Source organism: Megalobrama amblycephala, linkage group LG12 (genome assembly GCF_018812025.1).
Source record: "Megalobrama amblycephala isolate DHTTF-2021 linkage group LG12, ASM1881202v1, whole genome shotgun sequence".
In the NCBI taxonomy this organism is placed as follows: Eukaryota; Metazoa; Chordata; class Actinopteri; order Cypriniformes; family Xenocyprididae; genus Megalobrama; species Megalobrama amblycephala.
In genome coordinates this window covers 25932833-25944872 of record NC_063055.1, presented here as the reverse complement: position 1 = coordinate 25944872, position 12040 = coordinate 25932833, and the positions used below count along the sequence as shown (strand labels likewise).

The following is a 12040-nucleotide window of genomic DNA, read 5'->3' as shown; positions in this document are numbered from 1 at the left end:
GTGCCCCATACTAAAGTGTTACCAATTTGTTTTTGCAACTAGTTTTCCTCTCATGATCAAATAGTTTAGGGAAAATAACCATCATGCATCCACTGATGGGCACTCCTTCAGTACTGCTGAAAAAGCAGCACACTTGTTTGATACTTGAAATCTAGAAGAAGTGTCGCTATTAAATTAATTACAAACGTACCCTTTTCTAAAGCAGGCATATCCTAGCATACAGTATTTTGTGCAATTATTAAAAAGGGATGATGTTTAGTGACAAAAAGATGGGTCTGCTTGACTAAAATATCAGTTTTTAAAGAATTTTATAATCTGTATTTTAATTCCAAGGAATCATGAGCAGAAAGGGCACAACCATATTCATGTTCACATACACATCGCAAACACGCTCGCAGTGATTCAAACGCACACACACTCAGTTCACATATAAGAGTACACTCATTAATGTATAAGAGTATACCAATACAACATATGAAAAATATTATAGGTAAATATATCTCAACATACCGGTAATTAATTTTAATGCAAGAAATTAGCTGCTGATCATGTAATACTGAAACTGAAGTCTTGCTGTATCGTCAGTGGGTTTGTTTCTCTCTTTTCTTCTTCTGCCATCTTTTTTTCTGCTTATTTTTGCAGCAGATTTAATACTGGATGAATTACTATCATCACAAAAATGGAGAAATAATTGTGAAACAAAAGAGCCCAGGCAAGATTTCAAAGCTACTACAATATTTTCAAATAACAGTAATATTAAAAGGTGCAATGTATTTATTATCTTAATGATAATTCATGAATCCAACATTCCACTCCACAAGAGGGCACATAAATAGGTGGGAATTAAGTTCATTTACTAATGCTTCTCCTATGTCCCATAAAGCAACAGTACATCAGGGACTGAGTATGCCATCTCACACACTCAGTAGGGGTATTTGGATATGGAGATGTAGATAATAAAGATACTTTGGTAGGTTATGCGCCCCTGGTCTGACAGCGTAGTGGCTTGTACTCGAAGTCGCACCAGGCCGGGCCAGTCTAAAGGCTTTACTGTGAAAATGATGCCTCTTCCTGCTTCGTCCTTGATGCCAAATGGCCTCTCTCCGTTTTCTCCTCCTTGCTCCAGGATGGTGAAGGATGTGTGGTCTTGGAGAACGCCTGATTCGGAGAAAGCTGAGAGACGGGCCACGTTGTGGTGAGCTGGTATTCCCAGAGGAAGAGTGAGGAGCTTGTACTGGAGCAGAGGAAAAGAGGCTGCGGAGCCACAGTCCAGTCTGGAAGTGCAAGGTCTGTAGCAGGTGCTGGGGTCAAAGCAAGAAAACAAACGTATATGGGTCAATAAGAGTGTCCATGATAAAGAAAAGGAAAAATCTTGTGAAAAAGCATATGGTAAGTACTTGCAAGTAATTGTTCTCTTTGTATTCATGGTTGGTTTTAATATAGGTTTTAAAAAGCTTTTAGTGTTAAAAACCTTTACCATTTTCAAGAAAAAACTTAATGAGTAACACAGTTACTTTAAGTTTTTAAATTTCACAAGTTCACACTTACATATAATTAGATAGAGTAAAGGTTATGCGTATTTGGCGTGCTGTCCGGGTGGAGGGCTGCGAGCTCGGAAATTTGGTAGAGTACTCGTGATAAGAAAAGGTTGTGATAAGAATAGTTAGGACTAGAAGTGAGGAGATGGGGTGGAGGAGGGATGCTGATTATCTGTCAACGAACAGAGGTAAGACTGCTGTGTATATATACACCTTTTATCATTAATTGGGTTGATTAAAGCTGCAGTCTGTAACTTTTTTTGGTTAAAAATGATCCAAAATCAAAATTTTTGAGAAAGTACATAACTCGCCAGTGTTCAAAACTCCTTACCTTAGCCCGATTCACAAAGGTAAGCTTGTAATAATGTTTTATAATTTCAGTGGTACTGGAATTTTGCGGGAAATATGAGCTTCCGCCGTTCATTACGTCACATCTGTATACATACAGGAGTTCCGGCTTGCAGGCTATATCGTGTGTGTGTGGATGCAGGTGGTGAATCGTTTGTAGCCTATTCTTACAGCAGCTGGAACAATTAAATTTATCATTTTGATGGCGGTTTATAATCCAGCAAGTTTAAAACAACAATCATCGTTGACAACTGGTGTGTTGATAGACAACCCACACATACATTACATTCATCCACGCTGAGGAGCCATGATGATGCACAACCCAAGTAAAGATGATAATTCCGCGAATAACTGCAATTTCAGGGTTTAAACAGAGATGGCGACAAACAGGTACAACTTCCGGACTGCAGCTTTAACTGAATGCGTGTTAATTAGGTAAATAATATAAAAGTGCTCTTCCTGAACTTTGTTAATAAAACAATCATGTATTTTTCAAGTTTTATGAATTATTGGATCATAAATATCAGTTTTTGGGGAATCACAATTGCTACTACTACTAATTACGGTCCCACTTTATATTAAGTGGCCTTAACTACTATGTACTTACATTTAAATTAATCAATTGATACAATGCACTTATTGTGTACATACCTGTTTTTACATTGTACTTATATTTTAAAAAACACCTGCATGTAATTACATCTGTAATTAATTTCTGTAATTACATTTATAATTACACTGTTGACCTTCCCTTACACCTTACCCCTACCCTTAAACCTACCCATACCACCAAAGCTTTCCCTAACCTTACCCGTATCCCACCTCAATAGCAGCAAAAGTGTTTTGCAATTCAATATGAACCCAATAAGTACATTGTACTTATTTTTTGATGTAAGTACATAGTAATTAAGGCCACTTAATATAAAGTGGGACCCTAATTACTACTACAGTGACAAATGAAAAAGGTAATGGTATCTCCTTAGGCAAAGATCTGAATTTGTTTTTTACACGCTTTGAGAAGCCTGTTTTAAGCACTGTTCTTGAGGGTTTTAAACAAACACTGAGTCCCTCTGCCTCTCTGAAATTGTATCTTCTTAATATGACTAAACAGCTGAAAGCTACACCTTTTAACAAAGCTCTTGGACCAGATGGCATCTGTAGTAGAAACATTAATCTCTGTATGGAACAACTCAGTGTGGTGTTTCACTCATTGTTTCAAGCTTCATTGGATCATGGTCTAAAGAAAACCTCTGTTACAGTCCCCCATCCCTAAGTGTGAGAAGTCTCAGTCTTTTAATGATTACCGGCCAATTGCATTAACCTCATTAATTATGAAAGCCTTAGTTAAGTTACAGCTCATGACAGTCATGGTTGAGAAGTCAGATCCATTACAATTTGCATATTGTTCTAACAGAGGCATGGTTGATGCAAAACTGTTCCTGTTGAACACTCTACATCCACATTTGGAGAGTGGAGGGCAAATTTGCAAGGCTGCTCTTTGTTGATTTCTCCTCAGCATTTAAAACATTGCATCTGATTATTTTAGAAAAAAACTTGTTAATGATCATGGATGAATGATTATGGATTTTGGCCTTTTTTTAAATTTTTTTTTTATACAGGTAGGCAGCAAAGGGTCAGGATAAATTGAGACTTATCGAACACTTTATACATTTATCGGATTTTCAACTTTTCAAAAATTTCGTTATTTTAGTGAGGCTTTGATTAATTACATTACAAGCAGTTCTCACCCTGGGTTGCGTCCTCTTTGGTAGCTGGTGGGGCAGGGTGTGTCAAGACATTGGTAACCCCCCCGTGTGTTAAAGCACATTTGGTTTGGTCCACACTGGACACCTTGTACAGTGCACTCATCAATATCTGCAAGAAAATTAGATTTTCAGACTATTTATCGCAAGAAGATAGCGTTATAAATAGGAATATGTCTACGTTTATTAAAGCCATCATAAAAAGTATTAAAGACTCACCTTTGCATGTTCGGCCATTGGATAATAGTTGGTATCCTGGTGGGCAGGTGCACTGGTAGCTTCCTATTGTGTTTCTGCACTCATGCTGGCAAGGCTTTCTAAATGCACATTCATCGATATCTTTGTAAAAAAAAAAAATTCAGTTAAATTACAGTCTAACAGGGTTAGTTAATTACCCACCCTCATGTCGTTCCAAAACTGTAAGACCTGCGTTCATCTTCGGAACACAAATTTTAAGATATGTTTGATGAAATCTGAGAGCTTTCTGACCCCCTCCATAGACAGCAACATCATAACCACTTTCAAGGCCCACAACGGTAGTAAAGACATCGTAAAAATACAGTGGTTTGTGGAATTACAAATTTAAGAATCTGTTTAAGATCTGCGGATCCTACATCCTGACCATTTGGCAGGACAAGCTCAAGATACAGCAGTGCTTTTGTCTCTATGATAATGTAAAGGTATAGGTGATACTGCCAGACTGATTGGATTAGCACCTATGCATTTGAATGACACAGTTATGCTGATTAGATCATGGCTGGGAAATGTAGGCAATGATCTGATTCCTGTACTGCATTTGCATCCTTTTGTTTAGATTGTCCACACCTCTACTCTATGTATCCCTCCCCCTTGAATGTATATGAACTACCAAGTCACTGCCTTAGTTAGATTTTGGATGACCACAGCGACGCACAGCGTGTTTCTCAATAAAGAGTAACTTCTGCTTCAAGAGATCCCAAAGTCTCCTGGTCTATGCTTCTGAGATTTCCAACAGTTTTGGTGCCGTGACCCGGATAGAGCTTCTCATCTCAATCCAGATTGAAACTTCAAGCACAACAAAGATCTGATCCAAAAGAAGATCCAGGCTGAATTTTCCTGTACACCCAAGGGTTGGTGAGTGATACTCTATCCAAAAGAATCATTAAGACCAGTACAAAGTTGTTATCCTCTGCGCCGTCAGAGAGGAGTTAACAGACAGCTGTAGGGTTTGGTTAACTAAGTTATCCTCTAAAAATGTTCTTTTAGAGATGAAGTTTATCCTCTGTTTAGGCAGGGAAGTTTAGCATCACATGCTAATAATTAGGTATCCTCTGTTCAGGCAGGGAAGAATTAGTGTAAAGTGCTAATAATTTGTGTTGTCCTCTGTTTTATCAGGGAAGGTGGTGTGTTAACAGAATAGCCACCCTCTACTTTGCTAGAGAAGAAGGTTCATCCTCTGTTAACTCAGGGAAGGTTATAACTGTTACAGTGTCTTAGCAAGTTGGTTCTACTCTGCTCACCAGAGAAGGTTGAATACATTACGATGTGTATTAACTAGATTAACCTCTGCTCTGTCAGGGAAGTGTTGAAGTGTATTGTTGTGCCAGAAAGACATTACACAATGTTGAGAAAGAATGCTAGAAAAATTCCAACAACTGAGAAAGGTGGACTAGCTACCCCTTTATGGACAGATAGTGAGTTCAAATCATTGTTAGGAAAGCACATGGACTCAATAGTGACTGAGTCAGTCAGATTGGATTTGACAAAGAAATTTGGGATTCATCCAGAAAAAGTTTGGTCCATTGAAGAATGCAAAAAGGTACTTGGTGCTTGTATTCGTAAGAAAAATATGAAGGGCATTATCTGCTGCCACAAAGAATTTACTCTATCCATTGCAAAAGAACAAATCCAACGTATTGCTAAGTTAGAAGAGCAAAACAAACAGTTGCACACTCGAGTGTCTCATCTCACTCAGAAGTTGGGCCTTAACAAAGCCTCAACCAAATGTGACTCAAAAGACCAACAGTCAGATGAAAGCTATCCTGAGATACAGTCTTTCTGTAGACTAGAGGGCAATAGCAATACTGGATTCATGGATAAAGATGTAAATGCAGTTGAAGTGTGTGGAGCGAGACAAAAGGCTCAGAGTAGGGCAAAAGGGGTTGACACAGTTCCATCTGTAACCCCCATACTGCAGTTACAAGCGGTCAGTACCACTATAGGTCCTGAAGACATAGAAAGAATTGCTGAGAATTTGCCATCAGTGCATAGAAACTTTTCTGAGTTTAGAACAGAGTTGTCCAGAAAAATGAAGCTCTATGATATGTCCCTAGCTGACGTCACCCAGCTAATGTCACAAATCCTGAAAGAGTCAGAATTCAATGATTTTGAAAGTGCTGTAAATAATTCTGAGTTTCAGCATTCCAGCAAAGGTGAATTGAGAGAAGGAGTTCTGAGAGTGTTACAGAACCTTGTTGGACCAAAGGTAGACTGGTCAAAGATCACTAGTTGTGTACAGACGAAGGATGAAACTGTAAGTGAGTACACTGAAAGATTTTGTCAGTTAGCTGCAGCATACAGTGGAATAGCTGACACTCCAGAGAAGGTGTTAGAGGATAATGGACCACTGGTCCGCATGTGGTTTGATGGGCTTTCATCAGAATACAGAAATGCATTGCCTTTCTTAGACCTCACATGGTCCAATGGAACCCTGCAAAACAGCTTGGATAGGTTAGCTATTTGGGAAAGAGACTCAGATGTCAAGACAAGAGTAAAGATTGCAGCAGCATCCTTTAAGGTCAACACAGAGAATCGACAGAAACGTAAACGTCCTAAGAGAGAAGGCAGTTGTCATTACTGTGGTAAACCTGGACATTGGATGAAAGAGTGTAGGAAAAACAAAAAGACATTAAAAGAAATGAACAGCTTTACTCAGCTCCTACTCAGTCTACTTGCTACACTGAAACTGCCCCTCCCCTCTTCTCCAAACTCTTGGAGCAACAGCTTGCTGACATGCTAACCATTTGGGCTGTGAGTGCTTAATTTCCCCAGTAATATACTAGAAAGCTGAAAGACTCATTATGAACAAATGAAAGTTGACTGTCACTTCCACTATTTGGGGGACACTGGTTAAGTACACTCACAGCCTTAAATGTTATGCTGCAGCACACTCCATTCACTTGTCCATCCTCAATGGGTTATGATGTCTGCTATGACTGATGTTTCAATGGAAGATGGAGATGTAGCACCTTAAATTTGGAAATTAACTACAGGGAGAGAATAGGACACACAGACCAGTGAGGAGCCCAGGGAAGAACCGAAGTGCATAAGGCCTCGGGGGTTAACCCTGTGGTGAAGACTTCCTCATAGGTTTCCCCCTCTCTCAGTTTATCCCAACCTTACTGGTCTATAGGTGTCAAATTGATTAAGAATAGGTTAAGAAAAAGAAGAACAAAACCACTATACGATCACTAGAAGTTTATGATGATCAGAGTTAGACAGAAAAACTATACGATCATCAGAGGTCTAACGTACTAAAGTCTATGCATGAATACTGCTGGTCTGCTGTCTCTTTGTTTTCTTGTGTGCAGGTATGTGTATATGCCATGACGTCTCACAAGCAGCACCTGGTGTAAAGCATCACCTCAGATATCCATGAACAACCTTCATGATGACGGACTCATCAGAGCAACTTGGAGTTGCACGATGACAAATAATCATCTTGGGACAAACATGGAAATGGACTCTCCCGGGAACAGACTCCACAGCTATTCAGGCGCCATGGACTTTTAGGACTTCCACGCTTATGCTACATGGTTTTTCTGTGTCATCATGTAGTTAATACAACATGTTACCACCCTGCGTTGTATATGTGTGTCAACAGTATACTCAAGTTAAAGAAAAACACTTATGTAAATGTTGGACACGACACAGAATAAGATGTATGTGCCTGTAACTGTTACAAGTTGCATGACTGGAAGATGGAACTTATGTTAACAAACATATGTTATAGAAGGGATTTAAGAAGGTTTAAATTTGTATTATGTGAGAGTTATTAGAACTCTCAAAGGGGGAACTGTGGAATTACAAATTTAAGAATCTGTTTAAGATCTGCGGATCCTACATCCTGACCATTTGGCAGGACAAGCTCAAGATACAGCAGTGCTTTTGTCTCTATGATAATGTAAAGGTATAGGTGATACTGCCAGACTGATTGGATTAGCACCTATGCATTTGAATGACACAGTTATGCTGATTAGATCATGGCTGGGAAATGTAGGCAATGATCTGATTCCTGTACTGCATTTGCATCCTTTTGTTTAGATTGTCCACACCTCTACTCTATGTATCCCTCCCCCTTGAATGTATATGAACTACCAAGTCACTGCCTTAGTTAGATTTTGGATGACCACAGCGACGCACAGCGTGTTTCTCAATAAAGAGTAACTTCTGCTTCAAGAGATCCCAAAGTCTCCTGGTCTATGCTTCTGAGATTTCCAACAGGTTCAATCTTACTGTTATGAAGCGTTGAGAATAATTTTAGCGTGCAAAAAAACAAAAAAAACAAAAACAACAACAACTTCATTCAACAATTTCTTCTCTTCTCTGTCAGTTTCCTATGCTGTTCATGTAGTAAACACAGTAGCTGTGTCCGAAACTGCTCCCTATCCACTATATAGTCCACTATATCGGGTGTCGGCCATTTTGTAGTGGTGTCCGAATTCTGAGTGAACGATTTCATTCCCTACATTTGTTCACTACTTTATACCCACAATTCTCTCTGATTTTGAGTGTACATTCAATGTACACTTGCAGAAGCACTATTTCCCAAAATCCAATTTTTTAACCTTTTTTTTTTTTTTTTAAATTAATCACTACTTGAATAAAACCTACTAAAATGTAGGGGGACATTATTATATAGATGAATTTAAAAAATAAATTACATTAATAAAAAAATTATTTTTATTATTAAAATATTATGTAGGCATTAAATCAATGTAATGTGTTTTACTAACAGCAATGTGTTTTAATAATTTGTGGCACTGTTAACTCATTAAACTTTAAAAGATGATAATTTAGTGGATGATTTAAAAAAAATCGTTAATCATAGGTAGCGTATTCAAATCATAACGGTCGCCTGAGGGCGCTCAAAGACCACGTAATCTGTGAGAACTTTATTAAAAACAATAAAAAGGATAAATACATGAAATTAAGTACACTTGTTAATGTGTTTATTTTTGTTTGCAGTATTTTATAGTATTAAATGATTATGAACACATTAAGCATGACAAAAAAATTATACAATCGATTAAACTACAAAGCTGGCACAGAGGCATGTAGGCTATGATTACAAAATGAAGTCATTATGATTGTTATTGTTATTAACATTGTTTTATAATGTAAATAACATGTAGGATAAAATAGTTTTATCGCGTGTCGAGCCGTTTTTGAGACAGATATCTCCGACGCACAGTGTATACGTCAGCGTCCGAATTCACTCACTTCATTTCGTTCACTCCATACAGATATAGTGCACTCAAATGCCATACACTATATAGGGATTAGTGAATGAGTGAACGAGTGAGCGGTTTCGGACACAGCTAGTGTAACGCTTCCGGGTTCTACATCAGAACGCCGGCTTAGTATTGGCCAGCTCCTGCGTCAGAATCACGTGCATGTTTTGTGGTGCTTACGTGAAGAGCGTCGGCCTTGAAAGTGGTTATGCGCTTTCTGTCAATAGGGGGGTCAGAAAGCTCTCAAATTTTATCAGACATATCTTAATTTTAAGGTTTTACGGGTTTGGAACGACATGAGGGTGAGTAATTAATAACAGAAATTTCATTTTGGGTAAACTAACCCTTTAAATATATTAATTAAAAATGAATAATAAAATAAAATAAAATAATGTTATGTTACACACCTATGCAAGTACCGTCCTTGCTGGTATATCCAACTGGGCATTCATGCCTGGGACGGCGAGAAGATCCGTGGTGCTCCGGTAGGACTGAGAGACGAGTGAGGTAAGGTCTCTCTAAAGTGGATACCAGCTGAGGCCGCAGCCTGGCTTGTACCCGAGTACTGTTGGTAAAGATGTGCCCTCTCTCAAGCCCAGCACAAGAGCGACCATCACCCAGAAGAACTGTCCCTGGTGGGCACAGACAGCGGAAGCTGCCTGGAACATTACGGCACTGAAAAGCACAAGGGCTGGGCACCTGCGCACATTCGTCAATATCTGCAATGCCAAAAATAACTTGAATTAGTCTTACATAGTTTATCTGTGAGTGTTAGCCAATTCACTGACTTCCACTATTTTGGTAATATCACACTGCACTGTTAATGTATATGTGTGGCATTCCTTGATTATGTTTCTGAACCTCACCTAAGCAAGGTCGACCAATGCCTTGAGAGCGGTAGCCTCGAGGACAAACACACCCATACCCACCAACAGTGTTCTGGCAGATTTGACTGTAGCGGCACATGTGACTGCCGTCCTGGCATTCGTCTATGTCTGCGAGCGACAGAAAGGCATGTCTCATTTCAAATAAACCGATTGGTTAAAGTAAAAGGGTTTTAATTGAGGGACTCCTTACCCACACACACTCCATTTTCTGCTGTGGTCATGCCTGCTGGGCAGCTGTCAAAACACTGATATCCTCCATCTGTGTTTCGGCACTGCTGGTGTGCTGGACACACATTCCTCAAACACTCGTTTATATCTGATTATAAACAAGCATGTAAAAATGTAAGGTCCCACTTTATATTAGGCGTCTTTAACTACTATGTACTTATGTCAAAAATAAATAACTGCCTGCTACAATATTCTTATTGTGTTCATGTATTGCAAAACCATTTTACCACTATCGAGGTGGAATACGAGTAAGGTTAGGGACAGATTTCATGGAACTTGAAGACTTGGTTTCTGTAGAACTGTTTTTCAAAAACTAAACTGTGAAATTCAATAGTTTTATGGTGACACTGACCCAGGCAGCGATGTCCCACCAGCTGGTATCCTGGGTGGCAAGTGCAGCGGAAGGAGCCTAGAGTATTGAAACACTGCTGCTGGCATGGAGACACTGCTGATTCTTGACACTCATCCACATCTAAAGTAAAAGATATGTCAGTTTACCTTCCTCTATGTTCTAGATAGTTCCTATATCTAGAACAATCACATTTCAGTCTAAATGTTACAAACGTGATAATACTGAGTTTCATAGTGGAAATCTCAATGACTTTTTTTCTCCATCTTGTTGACTTCAGCAGTAAATAAAGGTAATACATTGTCCATCCATTAAACACGCTGGGAGTATGAACCAAATGCTGATACATATAAAACACAGTTATTATTATTTATTTTTTTTAAAGTAGTCAAGCTGAACCTTCACAGCTGGTGCCAACTAAACTGGGTTTGAATCCCAGGCCACACTTGGCTTGACAGCGATACGTCCCAACGGTGTTCACACACTGCTGGTTGGGGTGACACAAGTGGGAACCTTGGCTGCATTCGTCAATATCTGAATCACAACAAAAATCACTCAGTACATTGTTGCTCAGTGCATAACTGTTCTATTTTCAAGAAAAGTCTTTCATTATATTCCAATTCTGCTGAAATCATCTAGGAACCTTTTAACTTTATTATGGGTAGTGCCATCAAAATACCATACCTTGAATATTATGAGTTTAAAGGTGCCGTAGAATTAAAAATTTAATTTATCTTGGCATAGTTAAATAACAAGAGTTCAGTACATGGAAATGACATACAGTGAGTCTCAAACACCATTGTTTCCTCCTTCTTATATAAATCTCATTTGTTTAAAAGACCTCCAGAAAACAGGCGAATCTCAACATAACACAGACTGTTACGTAACAGTCGGGATCATTAATATGTACGACCCCAATATTTGCATATGCCAGCCCATGTTCAATGCATTACACAAGGGCAGCCAGTATTAAAGTCTGGATCTGTGCACAGCTGAATCATCAGACTAGGTAAGCAAGCAAGGACAACAGCGAAAAATGGCAGATGGAGCCATAATAACTGACATGATCCATGATATCATGATATTTTTAGTGATATTTGTAAATTGTCTTTCTAAATGTTTCGTTAGCATGTTGCTAATGTACTGTTAAATGTGGTTAAAGTTACCATAGTTTCTTACTGTATTCACGGAGACAAGACTGTCGTTATTTTCATTTTTTAAACACTTGCAGTCTGTATAATTCATAAACACAACTTCATTCTTTATAAATCTCTCCAACAGTGTAGCATTAGCCGTTAGCCACGGAGCACTATCAAACACATTCAGAATCAAATGTAAACATCCAAATAAATACCATACTTACGCGATTAGACATGTTGCATGATGAACACTTTGTAAAGATCCATTTTGAGGGTTATATTAGCTGTGTGAACTT

At 38.7% G+C, this 12040-nt stretch overlaps 1 protein-coding gene across 2 annotated transcripts in view; it reads right to left on the bottom strand.

Annotated features, from left to right (window-relative positions):
- Window positions 1-291: 291 nt before the first annotated feature.
- Window positions 292-12040, bottom strand: part of hmcn2 (hemicentin 2) — a 111731-nt gene continuing 99982 nt past the window's right edge. For both annotated transcript variants that reach the window (XM_048210032.1, XM_048210034.1), the window contains exons 74-81: window positions 11005-11139; window positions 10609-10728; window positions 10219-10344; window positions 10008-10136; window positions 9549-9860; window positions 3869-3988; window positions 3635-3761; window positions 292-1301 (exon numbers count right to left, since the gene is read on the bottom strand). In XM_048210032.1, coding sequence (XP_048065989.1) covers window positions 923-1301; window positions 3635-3761; window positions 3869-3988; window positions 9549-9860; window positions 10008-10136; window positions 10219-10344; window positions 10609-10728; window positions 11005-11139 — 1448 coding nt within the window. In that variant the 3' untranslated portion in view covers window positions 292-922. The remainder of the gene's footprint in view (window positions 1302-3634; window positions 3762-3868; window positions 3989-9548; window positions 9861-10007; window positions 10137-10218; window positions 10345-10608; window positions 10729-11004; window positions 11140-12040) is intronic.